Here is a 24,166-nt window from a genome sequence, read left to right as displayed (position 1 = left end):
CAGCAGGAGGCAAAGCGCCGTCCCTGAGGTGTGAAGCAGACCCCCGAGCTCAACACGGGGTTGTTCCGCCGAGCGGCCTCAGAGGAGCTGCTGGAAAGCTCTCGGTCTTGCCATCCTCAAGAGATAAACCTTGGGGAGCAAGCAAGCTGCGACAAGCAAGGTGCTGCCCTCAGGACTGCTTCAGGCAGGGTGAGAGGGTTTTCCTGCAGCCCCCCCGGAGCTTTCACTCCTTTCTCTTCACAGGGCATATCCCCTCTGGCCTCATCTGCCACCCCGACAAGGAGCACGTTCTCTATCCCCTGGGATGCACGGTGATTATTCAAGAGCTGGACACCAGGAAACAGGCTTTCTTGCACGGCCACACCAATAATGTCTCCTGCGTTGTCGTGTCGAGGAACGGGGTGTACGTTGCTTCTGGACAGGTCACTTTCATGGCCTTCAAGGTGGGTAATGCTCTGCTCGTAGCTGTGGAGTACTGACCGGAGAAATCAGAGTTGGCTCGCCGGTGGTGGGAACAGATTGGTTTATTTTTTCTTTTGTTGCAAAACAGATTCCTGCAGCGGGAGGCTGTTGCACAAATGGCTAGTCCATTGCTAGATGTGCCTTTATGGTTTTTTAAAGTATTAAGCCTTCCCCCTAGCATTGGGATAACCAGACTGAGGGCTCTCTTAATTTCAATCCTTCTTATCCAAAGTGGTGTGTGCATGTGGCAGCCTACATCTCATTAGACACTAATTAAAAATTGGTGTTGTATTTAAAGTGATACCCAAGTTCTAGAGCCGCTTAGGGTTTTCAAACACCCTCGACAGGTACCTAGCTACATTTTTAGACCTCTAAAATTCTTTGTGGTTTAATTTTTGCCTATTTGAAAAGACCCTGAGACACCTGGAAGGAATCAAGTATTAGCATTTTTGGTATTTTAAAATCTAAGTCAAATACCTGATGTCTCAGGGTATTGATTCTGAAGTGAAGTAAAGCTACTCAACTGGTAAGCTGGAATAATACTTCTTACAGCACCTCATCTGGGCTGGATAGAAGGTAACCTTGGGCTGGGCTCCTTCTAACAGCTTTCCTGCCAGAGAAAGTTTTCATACCTACTCCTACGTGTCCTATCTAACACTGTCTTTGACCCCTTCTGCTCCGCACCGCAGGCAGACATCATCCTGTGGGATTTCCAGAAGAAGGAGTTGCTTGCTCGGCTGTCACTTCATAAGGGTAGAATTGAAGGACTGGCGTTTTCTCTAAACAACCTTTACCTCCTGTCCCTGGGAGGCCAGGATGACGGCAGGTAACGATTTCTACTTCTTTGCATACTGTTTCTGACAAGTTGTAGGGCATCCAAGAAAGCTCTTAGGGAGATCTCGCTCTTCCCTCTCCTGGCAGTTGAATTTTTTTCCCATTTGATGTCACCCCTGCTCTGTCCCACAGGATGCCACGGGGAGGGGGACCGCAGGCAGAGCACGGGTTACCGGGCAAAACTGAAGGGAACAACTAGTTCTTAAATTGGTGTCATCACCCAGAAACCTTTCGGAGACTGCACAGTTAGAGCCTTAGCACCGTTAGCTGCCTTAATGCACTGGCCTGAAGGAGTATAAATTTCACTGAGGGCTTGCTTTGACACACAAACAAGTAAGAGTGGAATAAAAGGGTGATTTTAAATCAAGTTCCATGAGTGGCCTAAGCTGTGATTTGAGTCTTGCTCAGCAGAAAGAATCCGACAAATACACATCCCCTTGCTTTAGGAGTGAGGGATATGAACTGCGATTCCACCCATTTCTGGGTCAAATCTCAACTTCTGCTGCATATCCTGGTGGGAAGAGACTGCAGGAAAATAGGTTTTGCCTTGCTTTTGTTTTTAAGTAGTTTGGGTTTGAGTACTGTTAACAAGTGAGATAAATTAAAGCCCTTCTCCTCCTCCTCCTCCCGCAGCGTGGTTGTGTGGCACGTGGAGAAGAGAGAGGCTGTCTGCGGGAGCCCTGCCTCGGCACGCAGCGCAGGCAATGCCACCGTCGTGGCGTGCTCCAGCTGCAGGGACGAGATGTTTGTCACTGCTGGGAAGTAAGGTTTTGTTTAGATGAAAGAAATGGGGGAAAGAACCCGTGGACCTGTTTCCTTTTACAAAGCGTCTTTGCTGAAATACAAGGAAAACTAAGCAACTGTCATTTTTCTTTTTGTTCTGAATGGACCCACGAATATCCATCAGCTTGTCCCTTTAAGGCATTTCTGCTTATTCTCCATACAACAATGTTTTCAAAGCAGCACACAGGGACCCGCATGCGTTATTTCTGTTCCTGATAGCGGGATTTTGTATTAAAATATTTACTGCCAGTGTTTACACAAGAAAAGCACTCAATGAGTGGCTCTGAACAATGGTTAATTAATGTAGGAGCAACGATATCTTGCAGGTTGTTGGGTCGTCTCCTACCCTCACCAGATATGGTGTATGGTTGGTCATTGTCTTGTAACAAAAGTTGGTACAAAAAAGTCACATTTTGCATGGGTTTGGGGCAGCTCCCCTGTATCTAGCCTGGCATTCAGACGTGTTGGTGACCTGCACCTCGCTTTAAATCAGAGAAGGCTTCGGATGCTCTTGGCTGCAGTCGCACTCATGAGCGCTGGCCTTTGCGATTTTAATACTTTGGTAAAATGTGAGAGTGCCTGTGTGCCAATATTTTATATTGACCCTTGTGCTGCTGATTAAATTGTGTGAGAAAATGGTTACAAGGTTCCTGTACTGTTTGTTTCCCATTCTAGGAACTCAGATTTCCACAGTGCACGTCTGGGAAATGAAGTGTCAAGGTTGTTACACACTCCTCCATAATCCTTGTACATACTTTTGCTGAACCTTGACAATTTTGGTTTATCTGGAAAAATTTACTGTAACAGACAGCAGAAAGGACAGAGACTTCCTTCTGGCCTCTCTGATACTGTTCTTTTCCTCCTTATTAAAATTTCAGAATGATGTAACCTTGTAAAATCTTTTTAATTCTTCCACTAAAGTGAAAAAAAAAGCCTTGGATATTCCTGCATATATGGATTTGATCCCACTGTATTTGTTCTTACAGTGGGACCATTCGAGTATGGGAACTGGATCTAGCAAACAGGAAAATCCACCCAACCGAATGCCAGACAGGACAACTGAGGAGAGTGATCACGTGTATTAAGGTAAGTTTCAGCCAAAAATTATTTGGCCCAACTGAGAAACTCTCTACAGACTAGAGAAAACCCATGAACTTTTTATAGTAATGCTCGAAATGCCAGTTACAACTGGGCGACGGCAGTGAAGTTGCGACATGTTGGCTCACAGCAGATGGCCTCCCACAGTTTCTTTTTCCTTTTAGAGTGTTTTGAACATTTCTGAGGAGAAACTGTGTATGTTTTAGTCATAGGTTCTAGCACCCAGCAAATCCCACTCTTGCTTCAAAATATTATCTAGTTTTGGTTCGGAAATGTCTCACATTCAGCAGCATTATGGATCTTTGTGTGTGACAGGATGAAAACATTGGCTGTGTCCCCTCAAATTAAATCTTGGCAAGACACTGAAATAAAAGCTGTTTACACAGCCCAGTGCTAGGCTTGGGGCAAGTGTCTCAGTACCTGGACCATGATCTCCTCTTTCTTTTTCTTCTTTTTGTGCTTTCCTATAGATGACAGATGATGATAATTATTTTTATGCTGGCACCTCGAGCGGTGATATCCTGCGAGTGAACACAAAGAGCAAGATGATGACTAACTATGGGCCCCAGAAGGAAAAATTTAGCTTGGTGAGTAGCAACTTTGCGTCTTGAATTTTTTCTTTATCCTCCCTTTTGTTGGGAACTGAAAATGAGGTGACCTGCAGGAGAACTATTGCAAAGCTGATTCACAGACTAACCCTTTTCCTGTGCTTTTAGTTCTTTGTGAGTGTCTCAGTCTTGATCCTGAAGCCTGAGACCGTTAGCTTGGCTTTGTTCAGTTTCATTCGGCTCCAGATTTGGGGGTTACCTGAAACTCATGTGTCATCCCACAGACTCTCCTCTACTCAATCTGTTAAAAGACATAATGAGTGAAAAATAAGCATAAAAGTGGAGTAATTGCTGAGTTGGGTGGTTTTTTTAGGGAGATATTTGCTAGAGCGAGACAGAGGACATTTCTGGAACGACTGGGAGAAGTGATTATTGGAGAGGCTTTCCCACACTTATTGCTAGAAGGTCCTATATTGAGATTTTACAGATTTGTTAAACTATCTGGGCTGAGATTTTCCAAGACTGCCATTTGCCACAGGAAGAGAATTTTGGAAAAAATTCAAAACGCTACAGTCGCTTTTACAAAAACCCCAACCCTCTTCCATTTTTGTGTTTGTTCCACATAGCTCCGCAGCTACTTCAGATTGACCACTGGTCACTTTGGGAGAAGGGAGATGAGACATTCATAATAACAAGTTGTCCCTCCAATCTTCTCCTTTACCCTGTTGCTTAAAACGGAAATTTCTATTCTAAGACAGGCTGTTCCATCAGAACAAGAGAGGGGATTCTCCCCCTTTACTCTGCTCTTTTGAGATCCCACCTCAAATATTGCAGTCAGTTCCGGCGTCCCCACCGTAAGAGGGACATGGATCTGTTGGAACGAGTTCAGAGGAGGACACGCAAAGATGATACAGGGGCTGGAGCAGCTCTGCTGTGAGGACAGGCTGAGGGAGCTGGGATTGTTCAGCCTGGGGACGAGAAGACTCTTGGCGGACCTTATCACTGCCTGCAGTGCCTGAAGGGAACCTACAGGAAGGCTGGGGAGGGACTTTTTACAAAAGCGTCCAGTGATAGGACAAGGGGAAATGGATTTAAGTCAAGGGAAAATAGATTTAGATTGGATCTTAGGAAGAAATTCTTCAGTGGCAAGACTCTGGAATGAACTGTCCAGAGAAGCTGTGGCTGCCCCCTCCGTTGAGGTGTTCAAGGCCAGGTTGGATGAGGCCGTGAGCAACCTGGGCTGGTTAAGGGCATCCCTGCCCATGGCAGGGGGTTGGGTTAGATGATCTCTAAGGTCCCTTCCAGCCTTGGCCATTCCATGGTTCTATGATTCTCTGAAATCAGGAAATTTGTCAGGGCAAACCTGTATTGTCACAGTCGCTGAGAAGGTGCTGGTACATATTTATCTCCAGTGACTGTCAAGTCTGCTTTTCATACTTTCCGTTTCTCCCTTCCTAGCTCCATGCTGTGATTCCCTTTCCACCCACCCACGGCACATCTCTGCATACAAATAATACCTTGTCACTAGACTGTCAACAAGTCCTCGCGGAACGCACGTAGAATCTAATGTTTTCTGGCAGAAATTTCCAGTTGAAGCGTAGCCTTCGATGCCAGAAGAGGTATTTTGCAGATGTTTTTCTTCGAGTCAAACCCACAGCATTTATCAAAACAAATGTGATTGCATCCTTGTTTCTATGTGATTTAGCACATCGTGTTTCTAACCCTGGGAGAAGGGCTCATTTTTGGCTTTTTCCCCCCTGCAGAGCTGTGCGATTTCCACGAGACGTCTTTGGTCTCTTCCTTGAAAATACCACGTATTAGTACTTGTAACAAAAATTCTCCCCTCTCCAGCAGCACAAAGCTTGTTTCAGAAGTGAGCCGGGCTGTTTCCAAGTAGGCAGGACTGCGCCAAAGCCTGGCTTTCGGGACATGTGCTGCCTTTCCTAACCCAGCACCTCCCTGCTTCCCCGGCAGCGAGGTTGGCCAAACACCCTCCAGTGGTGGAACTATCCCAGCTTCCCTCCCCGGGGAACAGGTTTTCATCGCTTCATTGCAATTCTATCTGAAAAGCTGCGTATTCACGAGGGAACATGAGCCGGTGTCTCTGAAAACCTCCTTCACCAGGGAATTGCGAGCCCGTGACATACCATGAAACTAAACCTGGCATCCACAGCCACACCACGACGAGCATATCTTTAAAGAAAGGGTTTAGATACTGCTTGTGTGAGGAGGGGATGTTTATTGAAAATAAGGTTGGTCAATCTTGAAGGAACTTTGCCTTTAGATACAGAAGAATGTGTTTATTACGCAGGTATGATCAGAAGATTTCTTTGTTTCTGTTTTGAAGAGGAGTGGCACAATAGTTCACCGGTGTGATAAAGCAGCTTGTTTTCAATCTACACGGAATTACATTTAAGTACATTTCTGTAACATCCATAAATACTGCAATAAACAGCAAGAATAATTTTTAGCCCCATCACAGGCTTGAGGAGCTATAAGGCACCCCTCCAGATGCAAAGCGGGATGCACGATTGCAAATGCGTTTTCAGAAATAGTTGGAGTTATATGCATTGTAAAAAAAGAAGAATATATTTGAAGGAGGTGCACTGAGAGAGTTCAAAGGGGGCTCAAGAACTTTGCGAGAGAGATCAGAATGGGACAAAGAGCAAGGATCCCTGCAGGGAAGGGAATGGGCAGGCTGGATTTTTACTGGTATTTTTATTTATAATGGTACTTCAAAGCAGTGGTTTCTTTTGGTACGAAGTAAATAGGGAACGGTGATAATTTTAACCTCCTACATTAGGCTCTGCGTTTCATCTACAAGAGGTCTGGCAGTGTAGAAAATATTCATTGCATCATTAACGTGAACTGCTTGACTCCGTGAACAACAAGCGCGACTTATGAAGCTGTTTACTCGTGGCGATTCAAAGAACAAACTTTACAAGAAAGAAACACAACGATCAAGCTAAGGTTGAAATCAAACTCTAATGGTTTTGAGATCCTGGCGATGAATCCTGGCTGCTTTCTGTCTTAGCGTTACCCGCTTCCCTCTCAAACTGAGGAACCGAAGAGAATACCTCAGAAAAAATCAAAGCAGCCTTGGCAGTGCTGCAAAAACTCTAATTTATTAGCAAGTAGCAGAGAACTGTAATCAGATAAATGACATAGTTGTAGGTTTGATATCGAATGCCGCCACCTGCCACAATGCTAAACCCAAAGGGCATTTGAGGTGGAAGCCTTTTAGAGGAGAAACTGCAAAACAGCAGATCAAAAGACAGGCGATGGGCCTGTGATAACGGAGGTCTCGCAAAACACTGCCAACACCTCATAGGAAATTTTTAAAAACATTGTTCAGAAACAGTGCTGCTTGTGGATCCTATTTCTAATTAAAAGGAATCCCTTTGTTCTTGTGCTTTCGCTACGAATATTTGCATGAAACCTGGCCTCCTGCCTGGGAGTGTTGTGATAGTACAGCATGAAATCCTCTCTGGAGGTGGTGTTTTTCACAGCACTCAGTCCTGGTGTTACTGGAGCCTGGGGATGTGCTGCTAGTGGAGAGAAACTAATGAAGAAACCCAGTGCAGTTAAATTACAAATCGGGAAGAAAATAAATTTTTTTTTTCCCTGCAATCTACGTTTATTTCACCCTGAAGTTCAATAGTCCTTTAGCTGACGTGTAGGAGGTCGCAAGGCTGCTTGGAATGCCTGCACTGGAATGCCCACTTGGATATATGGTGATTAGGGTTTTTTTTTTCTTCAAAAATGCAGTCTGTTGCTTCTATTTCGTTGGATAATTGAACCAAAGTAATTTTTCCAGATTCATCGGACCCCGTCTGTAGCTTTTGCAGCATCCTTTCCGGGTCTAAATAGCTTGAAAGTCCATTTTGTTTTCTTTCTTCACTTCCTCTCTCACCTTCCTTAGAGCTTCTGTCCTTTCCACACAGAATATCAGCACTTTCTGGCTTTCATCTGTTTTAACACTCTGAAACTGTTTAATCCTGAAAATTACCGGGGTTAGGCTGGATGACTGCTTGAAAAGAACAGGAATGCTGGGCAGTGCTGCATAGATGTCAAACTTTATCATAAAGTGCTGACACCCATATTTGTTCAAAAATCACAAGCCAAGCACATGGCAGTGATTTCTTCCTAAAGAGTAAACGCAGAATTATTCTGATTTGCCTCTTGGTTATTATTCTTACAGAATTCACTTCTTCAGGCTTTCACAACACCAAATCTTCAGGGTGTTTTCTTTTTCTCCAAAATAGTTGTTTTCGCACAATGGCTCTATGAGCTCAAGCTCATTTTTCCAAGAAAATGAATCGTAATATTGTGAAACTGCCGGTACTATCACAACAGTTGGCGACACTGCTTGTTAACCCAGGGAGTGGCAAATGGTGCAGGGAGTCCTTACTGCAACTGAAAATGTCAAGCTCAACAGACTCCTCACAAGTCACGGCGAGCCTGGAGCTTCTACCAGCTGGCCTGTGCCTCCTGGGCACGCTTGCTTCGCGACAGAGCTTAGTTTTCAGTCAAAGTTTTGATGGCATAAAGCTCTTTTATTTCCCTTTTTTTTTTCTTTTCTTCCTTCCTTCTGTTTCGCTCATGCCTGTGTCACCCGAAGCTAGTATGGATATTGTTCTGAGTAACAATATCATAATTTAACCCCACAGAAGTAGTTTTGCCCCTCTTGCCGCCTATTTCGGGGTGTCTCAGATTTGCAAGAATTATTCTGTTGTATATGGAAGAGTAATATTCACAGGTAGCGGAACTGAAGCAGAGGCTGATTTTTCTCATACTTGAAAAAGAATGGTTTTGTTGGTTTGCTGGTTTTCATTGTTTTATTTTTACTGTACTTTGATACTTTAACCACAGAAAACCACTTCACCTTTTTCTAATGACCGACCTTCTGTTGATCCACTCAGTAAACAGCAGAAAACCACAGGCTGACTAATTTTCAGAGCTTTTTGTGACCGATGTGTTTTATTACTACTAGACATAGATGGGATCGCATCCTTCAGGCAGGGATAGCGGCCTGGGCCACGGAGGTTCTGCCTAAAAGCTGCTGTAGGAAAGGACGCTCAGGCTGAGTTTTATCATCTGTTGTTCTCTTGTCTGATAGATGAAGAACCAGTGGTAGGAAAAGTGGAGGCACTAATACAAAATATGTATTGCTTGTTGGAGCAAGGTAAGTGGTCCAAGTTGCTCCGAAAGATGACAATGCTATTTATTTCCTCCTCATACTCTTCATGTAGACCTGTAATTAATAACTCTTTTTCTCCTGCCTCCCTCTAGTCTCTCTTTAGCCCAGGTCAGTCAAGGAACATGCTAAAGCCCTGTTGGAGTGAGATAAGCACCGGCATCAAGAGGGTGATGGAGACTGCGTCGTGCTAGTCAGCACGGCTGCAGCAAAAAAGAGATTCTGCTTCCATCCAACGGTGTTTTAATCCGGTTCTCTCCTAGGGAGTCACAGCTTTGCTTCTGCTGAAGACGGGAGATTTAATAGTCGGCACCGGAGGAGGGGTTGTAGCTCTCTGTAAAGCCTCCAACTACAAAGTGATGAAGTGAGTTTGTAGATGGGAGGATCGGGAGGGTAGAGGTGACACTTCCCCCAAAGGGTCGCTGTATAAAGACCAGTCATTTCTATGTAAAGGTATAATCCAAATAAACCTCAAGTTTTCAGGCCTGCAGATGAAATAGATGGGATGGTTCCAGCGTAGTGATGTTAAAGTGGGCTGAAAATTACTGCCTGTATTTGCACAGAGGTGAATTGCCCTACTCATCGTTCATTTTAAATGACCGTTGTTTCCTTTTAGGTATTAGGGGTCAGATGCTAAATCAATGTAAAGCAAGGCAGGTCTGTTGAAGTCAGTAAAATTATGCTTGCTTATGCCAGCTGAGTAAGAGCGGTATTTGCCAGCTAAAAAAGAGTTTGTTGGGATCATAAAGGAGGGCCTCGCTAATTTTATAGGCACATATCTGGCCAGCCTCAACAGTTCTGTGATTCTGTGTGATGCTGTGAAGTGCTAGAGTACGTGTGAGGCTTTTTTGTGCACACAAAATAAAAAGCTGCAGACGTTGCTTCCCTGCATGTGATTTGAAAATTGGGCTCACAGCTATTCTTTTTGCGCTGTTTGAGTAGCCAACTTAAGTGCGCAGTTCTGCAAGCCTAGCTTTGTACAGCTGAAACAATTCCCAGAAGATCTGAACTGTCTGGAATTATTCTTGAATATGGGGTATTTAAGTTCACTTGAGCAAGTACATCAACAAAGATGCTGTTACCTTCGGCCCTGGTCCAGAAAACAAAGTCTCCGAAGCGCTGCCTCTGCAAGCCTGGACAGAGCAGCAGCTGGGACAGGCGAGATCGCATGAAGTATTAACGTGTGACTGGAAATGAAATGTTGATCCTGACCACATTCTCACATCTTGGTTATTGCAGCCTGGGATGGAGCTTTTGGGGGAAGGGGGGAAGTCAAGACTCTCTAAAGTCAGGGGAAAAGGGAAGCTGAAGACACCTTGAGGTCAGTGTCAGACCAAACCTCTGCTTTCTCTTAACAGGAAAATTCAAGTTCAAGGTGCTGTCACTTCCCTGACTTGTCGAGGTCAGGGTCACCAGTTCTTTGTCGGGACAAACGAGTGCCAGATTTATCGAGTTAACTACACCACGTTTAAAGAGGAGCTGATCGCTACCTGTCATAAGGAAGCTGTTCACGATGTTGTTTTTCCTTTGTGAGTAGAACTGGCTCAGATGCTTTTTCACTGGTGAAGAAGCTTGATTAAGCTGCCAGGGAGGTCAGGCTACCTCTGTAAAACACCTTTTAACAAACAGGAACACCCTTACGGGATGATTCATGTGTCACCTACCAGAGAAATGCAAGGGTGACAGTGAAATGTGATGGGGAATTGCAAGTGTGATGGTGAGTGGCTGCTTGAAAGCAGAATGCAGCAGTTCAGTTTGAGACTGGGAAAAATTATCGATCTACAGAATGAATTCTAAAAAAAAATAAAAGACTAGAATTATTTACATTTGGGCAACGGCAGCGATGGCAACCTACCCCTTTTCTCCTAGGCTGTGTGCTATGAGACTCAGGCCTCGGTCTGCCAGCGGTGTGAATCCTAAAAGCCTGCTTTTGTGTATCCTATTGCAGCTAGAGCTTGCAGAGTAACATCACCTGTAACATCAGCTGAAACCTAACAGAGCTCTCTGAAGAGGCTCTTGGGGTCTCAGCTTCACTTACGATTTCATGTTTGACAAGATGGCATGTTATATTCGATTCTAGGCTTGTGACAAGAGCTGCTGGGTATACTGGTGTCTTCTGTCTGCTTTTGTCTTGTCCCTCTTCCTGTAGAGTAGGATCATGACACTTTGTTTAAGAAAGCCACAATGAATTGGTTGTTGCCTTTCCAAAGAGAGAATGGGAGCTTGATGCCAATGAAAGGTTTTATTTTTGGCATGTTGTTACTGCTTTGCTTCTTTGAACAAAATCTTATCACAAAGGATCAGATCTTTTCAAGGTTCAGCGAAGTGCACAACGTGAGATGCCCTCGTCCTTCTTGTCACCACCCTGAAAAAGCCGCATCCTTCTAATTTAATGAGTAAATCATTTGGAGGTTTAGGGTAATCTGATGCTAGTGCACCTGACTGGTACATCTGTGTCACAGAGGTACAGGGATGAGCTAGATTTAGTGATGAATGTAAGGACTGCAGGACTACATCCTTGCTTATCTGTTAACTGCTTTTGAACAGAGTGTGTCATCAATGGGGAAATGCAGGCATAATTTCCCTGCTCTGGCTTATTTCAGAATACTTGAATTGCTTTATAAAGCACATGCACAAGCTGAGCCTGAAGGGGGCCACACTTTTGTTGTGCCAGTTTTCTCTATCCTGGTTCATCTTTCTGGGCATTAATGGTGACGCTGAACAAAAGCTTGTGGTACCTTTCTAGATTTCACTTTCTGCTGTATCCGTGGGATGTAGGATTTAGAGCTTGTTTCAAAGCATTCGGTCCCACAGCCTTTGAAATGCTGCAGGTCCTTTTTCATTTAAACATGTATAACAAGTATATTACGAGCAGGCTTTTGCCATCGTTTCTATTGCCTTCAGCACCGTTGAATAGGAATCATCCAGTAAGCAAGATAAAAAATGACATCTTTACAATATGAGGCCACTGTTAGTCCCTGAAGTTAAATCTGGGCAGTCAGCACCTCTACACCCACTTTTGTGTCTATTATATACAACACGTGAAAGTTGTTTAGAGATTGAATATGAGAAATAAATGTTACAGCTTCCAAAAACTAGAAAGTATTCTTCTAGTTTCACTTTAAGTGTTCCTTAAAACAAATCTTCGAACAGAAACCGAACCAGGGGGATTTCATGTGAGAACGGTGGTCCTACAAAAAAAGCATTTTGTCTTGACCATGGTGATCCCTACTGGGAAAATCACAGTCGTGTGTTACAAATGACAAAGCTTGGAAGGAAAATTTAAGATCTGACAAAGAAAGAGGCGTTTTCTCCTTATTTCTTCTCTCTGAATTCTCCAGGGGAACCTCAGACTTGTTCGCTACCTGCTCCAAAAATGATATTCGGGTGTGGCACACCCCAGAAAACAGGGAGCTCCTACGAATTGTCGTCCCCAACGTCACCTGCCACGCCATAGAGTTTATGAGGGATGGCAAGAGCATCATTTCAGGTAATGATCAGTCCAGACCCATGGCTGAGCCCAGTCTTTCAGTGTTGCCAAAGTAATCAACATCCATATGTCAGAAGGAAGAGAGGTTTAAATTGGGGGTGGATTTAAATTCAATTACACTGCTTGACCCAAAGATCTCTTTGCTTGCAGTTGGTCTGATGAACTTTGCTCACAGCCCCTGGTATCCTGGTGCTGGACTTACAGTGTATGTGAAAGGCACCATTTTAAGATGTGAATTCCAGCAATTCACAGTTCAGTCTTATTCAAAAGACCTTATTCTAAAATATTAACCTTGTTGTATGCAACACATTAACCTGCGATGTACGTAGACCCTTTTGCACAAACTCTGCCGCCCATCACCATATGCAAACTGCTTACACAGGAACTACTGGGATCCTGGAGCAGTGATGCAGTCCCCCTGTTTTTACCAAATCAATTTTCCCATAGCCAGAACCAAAAAAGAATTAAATTCCAAGAGTTTATTTGGGGTTATAATTCTGCAGGCTTACCTGCAGTATCATAGAATCATAGAATGGCCTAGGCTGGAAGGGATCTTAAAGATCATTCAATCCAACCTCCCTGTCATGGGCAGGGATGCTCATACAGCGATTTTCGCATATATACTGGTCATCTAACAGGATGGAACTGTTATAAGATATAAAGGAACTTAATTGCAATATGTAACATATGTATAAAGAAATTTAATAAAGGGCTTCATTTGGAAACGAAAGAGAGACAATGAGACGAGGGAAGTCTGTGCGCCCGGGTAATCTGTTTCTTTTTAATCATCAGCTTGGAATGACGGGAAAATCCGTGCCTTCCTGCCAGAGAGCGGACGGCTGCTGTATGTGATTAACCATGCCCACAGCCTGGGAGTGACGGCGATTGCTGCCACAAGCAACTGCAAACGGATCCTTAGCGGAGGGGGCGAAGGGCAGGTAATTTTTTGCTGAGAAACCTGGAGCAGCTCCATGCTGTCTCATCCCAGGGCCTGCGAGCTGGCTGGAGCTGCTTCGGCAGCGAGTGAGCTATTCTTAGCCCTCACTTGAGCAAAGGACTGAGCTCAAAAGTATTAGCCTTTGATACATGCAAATCTCTTGCTCTCAGAGGGCATAATGTAAAACAATGCCCCGATTTCTTCTGGCATGGTAGTCTTGGAAATCCTCCTAATGCAGAATATGCTCTTAATCCTTTTTGTTCATTTGTCTCTCCCCTGTGTTTGGCTTTTCTGCGTTAGTCATTGTTTGCGAGCCTCCATCTAACTGTGTTCCAGCACAGATTTTCTTTCTGTCATTGCTTTGGGAGCCTTAGTTCTGTCCAAATTGACCTGTATGAATTCATTTAATAGCACAAAGTTCAGTTTATAATGCCTATGGGGTAACTTCCTAATTTTCTAGGAGGGTACTGTCTGGTTTAGGTGATGGTGCTAATAACAGACTCTAATAAGAACTCAGTTTCTAACACAATTGTGGAAACATTTCAATGCAAAGAACAAAAAAAAACCCCAGAGATTGTGTTGTAGCCATCACACTTGTGCATTTCAACAAATATTTTTTGGACCATACAAAACAAGCACCACATACTCCATAAAGTTGTGGTCATTTTCAATCTGTAAAAGTGACACTCCTCTTCTAATGTTTAAATAATTTAAATGCAGGGGGTTTGTTTATATGGAAAACAAATAATTAGACCTGGAAGGCTTGTGTTCAGTTCCGTGCCTTGCTTTGGACTTCCTCTCTGCCATCTGGCAAGCACTTAGAACCAGACGTTTAATTGTGCATGCATTCCTGGTTGTGACTGAACAGCTCTGCGCTTTGTTTGTGTACCCTGATCTCAGCATGCCGTTGCACGGGAAGTCTTGAAAAGTGAGGGATTGAACTTAGGTCTTGCACATCTCAGGCTTATGTCCCAATCGTTGAACCATCTTTATGAATCATTCTGCACCTCCGCTCTCCTGGAGAGCAGTAGCAGCGGCGCTGCCTTGTCTCACTGCATAAAGACATTAGAGATGATGAGCCACATCAACCCTTCACTAATGAAAGAACAGTTAAGTGCCTCAGATGATTAGTGCTAGAGGATGCAGAAGGCAGAGGACCTAGATTCTGTATCAGCACACACAGGCTCTGGTTAGTTGATCTCTGAATTGGAAAAGACAGCCGAGACAGAATTAAAGCTAAAGGTTGGTTAAGTAGAGATGAGAACTGCAGGGGAGCGCTTGCAGTATTCATTTGGAACACACAAAAAAAGATGTTCTGAAATGCTAAGGGCTCTGTCAGAATCAATCGTCTGAAAGCTGTGACTTTCAGGGTTGCTTAAAGGATCTGGATGTTCTGATCATTTAGCAAGTGGGAGCTGGACATCCAGCTCCCACAGGTAACTCAGCATCACACTTGGAAACATGGAAGGTCAGCTCCCTCTGCTTTTGATGTCAGTGTCTACATTGTCACTAGGATTTCACCTTAGCAGAATGTAAAAGCCAACAGATTTGAAGTTCGGCACTAGTGGGGCAGCAAATGCAAGGTGTGAAGGATCAGGTCCTCAAAGCAGAGCAATTTTTTGCTGTTACCACCACTGGTAAGAAAAGAGGTGCTTTCAGGCACACATTTCACATCAACCATTTAAAGAGCTGGTTTGTATTTACGTACTGGCATTGTGTGTAGCACAAATAGCACGTAGCTTTTTTATATTGCATTTCAGAAGCCTTGCTCTTTGATCTTTAAAGCACTGCTGGAAATATATCACGGACTCGATTTTTTTTCCTGGTCGAGAGATGAGTAAACTGAAGCATGGGAGAGTGGGAACTTGGCAAAAACAAGGTCTGGGGTTAATGGTCAGGAATTCCTGAATCAAGTGAATTACACTCTCAGGAGCTCAGTTCAGTTTTATGAGTCAGCTGCATGAATAATCCACAGGAAAATAGGGATGGTCCATGGAGGTCAAGGTGCTCTGTGTGTTATAAGCTAAAAAAAGAAGAGTTCAGGAAAGCCTCTGGCATCCTCCTGAGCTCAGGCAGGACCAGGTGGTACAAGAGCATGTTTGTTGCTTATTTTCAGGTGAGAGTCTGGGAGATTGGTGAGAGGTCTCACAAACTGGCGGAGATCCTGAAGGAGCACGTATCTGCTGTCTCCTGCATTAAGATCAAGAAGGATGACCAAGAGTGTGTCACAGCCAGCCTTGATGGAACGTGCATCATCTGGGATATTGTGTAAGGAGGCAGATAAGTATTGCAAGGCACTTAAAATGCGGATCATGTCTCTGTTGGGTCACCGCACCCTATTTGGGATACCAAGTAGCGAGGAGGAGGGGGAAAAAGAGTATTAGGAAATAAGAAATGTTAGGGAGAACAATCAGGTCATGTAACGGAGAACCTCCAATGTCAGAGACTTTTCAGAAAAGTGCAGACAAGCATTTGTCTCAAGTTGTTTTCTCATATTTGATCCTGCTTGGCCAAGGGGGTGGAGAAGGTGATTTCCTAAGTTTCCCACTAGCTCTGTTTTCCAGCACTTTATGACTCTTCTTGAGCTATTGCAGATCCGCATGTAAGAATAAGGAAATTTTCACATAGCGAATAGCACCTGGAAAGTGTTCTGGATTAAAAAATTTGTTTCATATGACAGCAGATCAAAAGCCTTACAAGGCCGCTCTGATGGAGAACAGAACTGATGACCCTCATAGGCTTCATGAAACCCTGAACTCAGAACAGTACCTGGCCATACTCAAGTAGAAAGAGAGATCTGATGTACAGCACAGGCAGAGATAGTTCAGGCAGTCCAAGTTCATTTTTCACCCTTGCTCTATATTGTTTTGGGGGTGTTTTGCAGGCGTTTTGTAAGAAAGCAAATGCTTCTAGCCAACACGTTGTTCAAATGTGTGTGTTACCACCCTGAAGAGTACCAGCTAATCACCGGTGGAACAGACAGAATGGTAAGCAAAGTTTTTGTTTGCAGTAAGCCCAGAGCACAAAGTCTGGGGCTTGGGATGTGGTGAAGCTCCTGAACCTCCACAGAAGGTTGTGTCACAGGGCAGTGCTGAAATCTGTGTGCTACGTAAGCATGGCTGAGCTCTCTCCTCTCCTCTAGATTGGATACTGGGAGGTATTTGACGGCTCTGCAATCCGAGAAGTGGAAGGGTCTGCCTCGGGTTCCATCAATGGGATGGACATCACAGCAGATGGGGCATACTTCGTCACAGGTGAGTGGGTGGATGAAACTGAAAAAGAGGAGCCCATGTTAAGAGCAGGAAGAGGAAGACAATGAACTGAGGATCTCAGTTAAAAAAAAAAATCTAATTGGAGGGGTCAGCTAAAGGGGAAAATAAAATGAAACACTGAAGTGCTTAGAAAAAGGCTGTAGTTCAGACTTGGAAGACATGTAGTGTAGGTTCAGTCTTGCAGGATGTAATATAAAGGTGAATACAAGGTTCAGATGTCTCCATGGGAATAGCACAGGGTTTCACCTTGCCCTGCTCCTCCTGTAGTTCAGCGGTGTTCACCCTGCACTTGAATGATTTGTTCGGGTGCCCTGCTCCGCCAGCCTGGCAGTCTCTGCTGCTTCGCGAGCGGGAATGACTCCAGGCTCCATCCCGCCTCAGGCTCACATGTTCCCCACCACTGTGACACCTCTCCTGGGAGCCTGGCAGTGCACAGAGGAATATTGTGTTTCTTGGCTGTAGTTAAAAATCATGGATTTGGTGTCAGCACCAGTTCTTTTAGATTAACCTCTTAAAGGAATGTTGGTTAAGAGCCTTTCTAAGGCCTTGCATATTATTGGTACCAGCTGCTGGTTGTAGCTCCCTGTGATCTGCTGGTGCAGGCCCTGACTGCCCTACTGGACACTGACTCTCCAAGCCAGTAGAAAAGGAGGAGTTTTTGCCATAATGCCCAAGACAATGTACCCCACCCTTCCAAAACCAAGTGGACGCCTACATATTGCCGTGCCTGCGACGCGGGGCCAAGCAGCAGAACTCCCTGTGATCGTTTGTTCTTCCTTTGTGCCCGGCGCAGGTGGCGATGACCATCTGGTGAAACTGTGGAACTATAACGAGGGTGCGGTGACTCACACCGGAGTGGGCCACGGTGGCAGTATCGCCCGTCTCAAGATCTGCCCCGGGAACAAGTACATCGTGAGCGTGAGCGCAGACGGAGCCATCCTGCTCTGGAAATACCCCGACTCACACTGACGGCTGGCACGGGAGCTGCTGCTGCCTCGACCAGCCCTAAAGATCCTTTTCTCTTCCAGCTGAGGTTGTTTTAAAGCATTTGTACTCTCCCAGGAGATACTATTTTTATATTCTCTGGTATACATTTACCAGATTCTTCGGTTATCCTTTCTAGCACTGAATAAATAGGTCTGATTTTTTTTTTTCTGGGGGCTAAAAGTTTGCTCTTCTTTTTAGATTGGTGTGAAAGGTTTCATCGCTTCTGAAAGTCATCTTGCATGTTGTTACTGCCACCTTTCCTGATAGTCTCCCAGCATAGCCTTACTTGTCTGTCCGCTGCTTTCTGTGGGCTCTCTCTTGCTTTCACGTGGGCTCTCTCTTCCCTACCCCCTTCTGTCCTTTCTTTTAATGAATAACTTGTTGTGTAAATTCAGTCTTCTGTGTTCATTTTAATTTGCCCGGTCCTGATTCAGGAAAAAGCCCTTGGCTCCGACTCAGCATTTAACTGGGAAGCTCTTTTGAGTCGTGCTTTTAAATCAATGTTCTCAAAGGAATACAAGGATGTCGGGGCTTCTTCATTTGCGGTGTCCAATTTAAAACTCTCTTCAGGGGCCTGGTTTTCAAGAGTAAGAGTGCAGTCATTTCTAAAAATGCCTGGATATTTCCAGCTAGGCACACTCAGATTCGTGGTTGCTGGCCTCATTTTTTCCAACGGGTTCCAAATTTGCATGAAATATGTATCTAGTCCAAGAATGAGTATCCGGTATTATATCTACTATTAAAACTAACAGCTTTCCAGATACTGTTTGTTTAAAGATCAGTGTAGGCAGGCAGCCTGTGAAGTGATGCAAGTGAAGTAAATATCTCTTTTGCAGGTTATTGAAGGCCTGCGAGAATTCTGTCATAAATTAAAAAGCCAGCAAAATGTTGCATTCTTAGTGTTAAGGCTTACAGACATTCTAGTTAACTGAGTTGACAATTTAAAGGCAGTGTCAGCGAGATACTATCCCACCTGTATTGATAGTATTAGCTGTGCCAGTAGGCAATGGGGGTTGGAATTTAAAGGTACGGTTGCTTATTATTCTTCACATGCCCTTAAAACCATTTACTTCTCATAGTGCAATAAGGGTGGATCAGACCAGCTCAGAGGGTGTCTGTGCACCCATACTGTCCATCAAACACCCTGCAAGTCGTATTCCTTCTGGCTGAAGTATCTTATTAATGGAGTCTTTAGCAAAGGAATTAAGTCATCCCTTCCTCTTTTTCGTTGGAGTTAGGACTTGAGGCTACGCGGTGATAAACACTCCAGCAGGTTTTACAAGCTCTGCAGCAATGCTCGCTGTGGTTTGGAAGGCAGGATCAAACCCCTGGAATGTGGGAGAGACCGGCAACACATTTGTGCTTGTGCTGGGAGAGCGAAAACAGAAGTGGAGCCTGTGAGAGCTCACCAGGCAGCCCCAAAGACCTGTGTCATGGCCAGCTCCCCGTGCTCCTGGGGCCGTGGGGTTCTGAGATGCAGATAACTGTCCAGCAACCCCCACATCAGGAGAGCAACCCCGTTCCCATCAGATCACACCACACCTCTCATTACAGGTGGGAGGAGAATGCAAGAACCCATCGGGGAGTCCAAGTCCTGTTTTGATGTGGCTGTTCCTGGGGTGTAAGGACAAAAACCCTGCACACCCCTCCTGCACTAGCTGATTCTTCATGGCTCAGAGGCAGCAAAGCCGTCCTGGCTCACCTGGCCACTATCACCATTGATTCTGTGGAGGACACGACGGGTAAGCGCTGGTCAGCCACACTTTCTGTTTGTGACAGCCAGCCAGGAAGCTCAGGCGGTGTGTCTGTCACCTTACAGATTTGAAAACCGAGAGTGTGGTTTCTTTGGAGAAATCCTGTCCTGCTCATCCTTCTTTGGTGTGTGAAGCAGCTCCACTTTATTGAAACCAGCCCAAATTCTCAGCATGGATGCTGGCGGAATTTGTTTGCTCCGGTGTAGCCGGCTGATGTAGGTCACTTCCCGGGGTGGTGGTGGGGACGCTACATTTGGAAAAGATGAGCCGGAGCTCATCTGCTTTCCAAGCAGCACTCCTTCCCCCGGCACAAACTCACCCCTCCCGGCACACCTCGCACGAGCGCTAAGAGCCCCGCGCACGCTCCTCACCGGCACGGCCGCGCTCCCCGGGGAGCCCCCAGATCTTTACAAATGGATGTGACCTACATGAACAACGCCGAGGAGCAGACATGCGGAGCAACCTGTGCTGCTCTCCTGCCAGAAGCCAGGTCACGTTTGGAAAACACGAGCTGTGGTCACAAATTTCCCCCGGCCCTGTGTTGGTCTGACAGCAGATGTGTTGTATTTTGCAGCATGAACATGTTCGTCACGCTATCGTTAATCACGAGGAGCCGAGCAGTTAATAATGGAGCTCTGTAACCCCCGTACGCAGAACAAGCTATTGGCGTAAAGCACTGAGGAGAGCCAGTGCCCCTCTCTCCGCCCAGGCAAAGGGAGCTGATGCCGCTCGGTCGTGTCAGCAAAAGTGAAGAGGTGTCACTGGCATGTTTGCACATCCATTGCATATGCTCCCGACACCTCTGAATTCTCTCTATCGAGCTGAATTCTCAGCAGGAGGAGGAGCAGCAAAGGGGCAGGATGCATATGGACACTCACCGTGGCTGCCCCAAGCTCCCTTACACCGTCTCGGTGGACTCCCGTGGTGCTAAAGTGGAGTTAAATTCTGGTCCCTGTGAAAATCAGGTGCATACTGGCTTTTGGAAGTGGCTTCATAATCCTTACCGTTAGGGGGCAAAGAAGGAAAGTTATGTTAAACAGACTTCAGTGATGCATGACTTGGTGAAAGCAGTCATGGGCCATGAGATGGGAGACCCAGGTTTCCAGCTGTACCAGCAGCTGACCCAGCACAATGCTGCCATCACAGCACCTCACAGCACCGCACAGCCAGGAATTTGGCTTCCTCCCCTCTCTGGGAGCTGAGTTATCCTGGGCTCAAGGCCACAGACACCACTGACATACAGCCCTGTGGAAAGGTTTGCATCACCCTCCCTCCCTCTCCTCAGCACAAAAGCTTCATACTAAGTTTTTTTTTAGAAAGATTAGCATCTGAACTTACATTTTTTGCTATTGCTGATTTGCACATCCCTGCTTGTGTGGAAATGGGGCACCCCGGTGCTTGCCCTAGCAGGGATTTTGGGCAAAGGTTAGCGAGAAACAGCCGCTCAGCCTGTTGGTGATGTGCCATCCCTGGCCACTGGCCCTTAGCAGAGTTCCTGGAGACCCATTTAACACCAGATCTGAATCACCTCCCCAGCCTTTCTCATCAAGCTGCATTTCTTCTGGTGCTCCCCGATCTGCCCTGTCACCCGGAGCCTGCTAAGAGGGGTGAGCTGAGCAACACCTCAACACTAAACTGGTGCTTTCCCAGTCCCCCAGCAAAACTGAGGCTGCTGGCTGAGCAAACACAAAGTTTCATGCGTGTAGCTCTGCAAGCTGGTTTTGTTTATCCCAAGGTGCGAGGCTGGTTCCCACCTGAATCCTCCAAGTTCCCCCAGCCTGGCCACGACGCCTGGGAGAGCCCCGGGCACTTTTTGCAGCACAAGCCCATGTGGGGTTGGGAGAGCCTGGCTTGTTGCTGGTGTATCGGGGCTCGGCTCGCCCTGCCCACCCCCAGTTTCTGTGCCTGCTGCAGAGATCGCGTCGTCTTACTTCAGAGGGGGTAATGGGTGAAAATAGCCCCGAGACACCTGCTCAGTGAAGCAGCCAGGGAGCATACATATGCATTAAAAACAACGCGAAATTGCTGCAAACAGAGTGTGCAGGAGTTCCGGCAGCTCAGGGTTATCTGCTGGCCTTTCATGTTCAAAATCGATGGAGCATGTTCATCGCTATTCATCAGTAGGATGCGAGATCCCTGCAAAAGCAGCATTTACCTGCCCCGATGCTCTTCCTCCTCAAATCTGCTCCGAAAAAAGGCAAGGCCCATGCATCTTTAATAGGGGTGCTAAATAACTTAGTTTGCTATCTATAATTTAATTATAGTTGGAGAGGCTGAATAAGGAGGTACCTTCTGCAGGGGGAAGTGCTCTCTTTCTTGCCTGGATCCATAAAATTGGCTGTCACCGTTAGATGGGGGAGCTGCAGATGCTTCTGCAATCATCCTCCCCAAACCAACGCCATCAGATTCTCAGCCCTATTTCACTGGGCAGACCACCGTGACAATTCTCCTTGGGACCTAAAGGATTTATTAAAAACCACTGTGCACTTCAATCACCCTCGCATGCGCCCAAGAAAGCGTTTGCCATTACCGAAATCTGCAAAACCCGGCACCAATGTCACCACCCTGATCTGCCCAGTGCTCAGTGGGGACACGGGGAGCAGCTCACCCACGCTGGCCCTCCCGGACCCACCTTGTCTCCCCTCAGTTCACCCTCACCTGCCCCGCAGGGCGCGATCCCCGGCAGCGAGACAAGGGTTGTTGAAAGCACGTTTCCACTCCGCCGCACAGATGTTCCCAGCCCGTGCCAAGAGAGCGGGAGAGGCTTAAATAAAGCAAACATTGTCCTGTGGCAAAGCCCAGCAAGCATGTAGGAAGATTTCTTTCTTTTTTTTTTTTTTTAATTTTTATTGTGGTTTGGCAGCCTGAAAATGGGTTTCTGCCAGGCCTGAATCAGCTCAGCTCTATTCAGGACTTTTTTCTTGCGTTTATCCTAATATGCAAGTTCCTCCCTGGTGTGGAGACTCTGCCCAGCCAGAGGAGACGTTTCTAATGCCGTCCTGTCACCGTGTCACCCTAATCAAACCAAAACTATCTGTGTTTTTATATTCATCCTGGCCGTCTGGTGTCCAAGGCTCTGGGACAGTTCATGCCGTAACAACAAGGAATTTTCCATAATAGTGAGCAAGCATTTCCCTCCTCTTTGCATTTGACATTTAAATTTTCCCCAGATTTGCTCCAAAGGCTAAGCCTGATACATAGAAAACGGCAGCTTGGAAGGCAGAAGCTGGAAACAGCCAGGAGCTCTCGAAAAAAGGCATTTTTGGACAGAAAGTGCTGACGCAACCCAGCGCTGCCGACGTGCTGCAGCGCCGATAAATATTTGATTTAGCCTGAATTAGGAAGGCATCGTGTTCGGAATGATTTGAAGAAGAGAGAAGATCGCAAACACAGTATGGCTGAGAGGAAGATTAGCAGAGTGAGTGTTCCCGACGCTCGCCCCAGTGTGCAAATCGCTTCGGATTGGAATAACCCAGCATCACCTGTTGGAAAGTTGTCGCTGCCCCTGGGAGCCGGGCGGGCTGCGCTGTCGGCCCGCAGGATGCCTGTGCCCCAAGGTTGGGATGGACGCCGCTAAATAAAAACCCGAGTAGAATTTAAAGTGGTTGGCTGACATGTGCTCTTAACGTTCCCTCGCGTCCTCATGGCAGGGCCGGCTGGGAGTGGCGCGATTTAGCTGCCGCACTTTGTCACAGGTTGCCGGAGACCCCAGGGGAGCCACTTTCATTATCTAATGTTTTCTAATTCTGGCAGGTTCAGAGTTTTTAGACTTGGCTCTGTTTCACTGTTGCATTTTAGATGATTTTGCTTTCATGTGTTCATCAGGTCTTGCTTTCTATCCACCCCCTTCTAACAAACACTGGTTTCTAATCTGACTCCCTCAACCTGGCTCCTACCTCTGACTTCGCAGCTGCCCTTGCTTTTTCTTTAGGCTTTTCCTTGCTTTCATTGTCAGGCTGCTTTGTATTTCTGGTTCCACTTAACTCAGCATTAAGCCCTGCTCAGGTTCCCCGTCTCGCTCCCACCACTGCTGTTTTGGCTCAGGTGGGATGCTGCTGGGCCGGAGTGTCCAATTAAAACCAACTAGAGAGAAACATCAAATACTTTTATTTTCAATGAGCCAAGAGCTTTCTAGAGTGGATAAACTCCATTCTTCCCACACTGTGTGAAGCATAACCTGCTCTTGTTAAATCAGATAGTAAAAAAAAAAAATCCCCTTTTCCTCATGCAAATGATCCAGTGGGTTCCAGCTTCCATCTCTGTGGGCTTTGCAGCAGGACGGTGCTGTCAGCAGGGCCGTGAAGCCGCTGGGAGTCCCAGGGAGCACTTGGGACTTTGCTCTAGGGATTGCAACTTTTGTACAGCAGAAGGGAAATTAATTTTAAAGCTGCCGTTCCAAAAGGAGCATTTTCTGTATTGGCATGGTAAAGGTGGATTTCACACCTCTCTGGCCAGGAGGATGCTGAGAAATGAGCTTTAGCCGTGGGTGCAGAGCCAGTTTGAGAGTCAAACCTCTGAGCCTGGAGGAGTTTCAGCTCAGCCTTGATGCTGCTCTGACTGCCCGACACAGCTAGACCCTCCCGCGGTGTCAGCAGCTTTCCTTAGCCAGGCTAGGAGCAGCGAGCCAACACCACCCAGCCGGTCCAAACACTGCCGAGCCCAGGAGCTGACTCTCCAGGTCACCGGGGGGTTTGCTCTGTCCCACCAGGCAGGGCTGCTTCCCCTTCCATTCCCACTTCACTGGGAGGAGAGAGGAAATCCTGTACCCAGGCTAGTGCCAGGGCTGCAGCCCCCAGGAGGGAGC

The 24,166-nt window shown here is 46.1% G+C and overlaps 1 protein-coding gene across 1 annotated transcript; it reads left to right on the top strand.

Annotated features, from left to right (window-relative positions):
* Nucleotides 1–243: 243 nt before the first annotated feature.
* On the top strand, nt 244–17,590 carry CFAP52 (cilia and flagella associated protein 52; the record flags this gene model as incomplete). The annotated part of the gene is made up of 13 exons (XM_009877332.1): nt 244–443; nt 1,152–1,288; nt 1,930–2,058; nt 3,066–3,165; nt 3,648–3,764; nt 9,186–9,286; nt 10,281–10,451; nt 12,264–12,412; nt 13,205–13,350; nt 15,466–15,617; nt 16,234–16,336; nt 16,492–16,603; nt 17,415–17,590. Coding segments are annotated over 13 exons (1,793 nt in total), but the record flags the coding sequence as incomplete, so codon positions are not given.
* Between the last annotated feature and the right edge of the window lie 6,576 nt (nt 17,591–24,166).

The sequence above is a fragment of the Apaloderma vittatum genome, unplaced genomic scaffold (genome assembly GCF_000703405.1).
Source record: "Apaloderma vittatum isolate BGI_N311 unplaced genomic scaffold, ASM70340v1 scaffold26789, whole genome shotgun sequence".
Taxonomy (NCBI): domain Eukaryota; kingdom Metazoa; phylum Chordata; class Aves; order Trogoniformes; family Trogonidae; genus Apaloderma; species Apaloderma vittatum.
The sequence above is the reverse complement of the archived record's forward strand: the minus strand, read 5'-3'. Positions and strand labels throughout refer to the sequence as shown.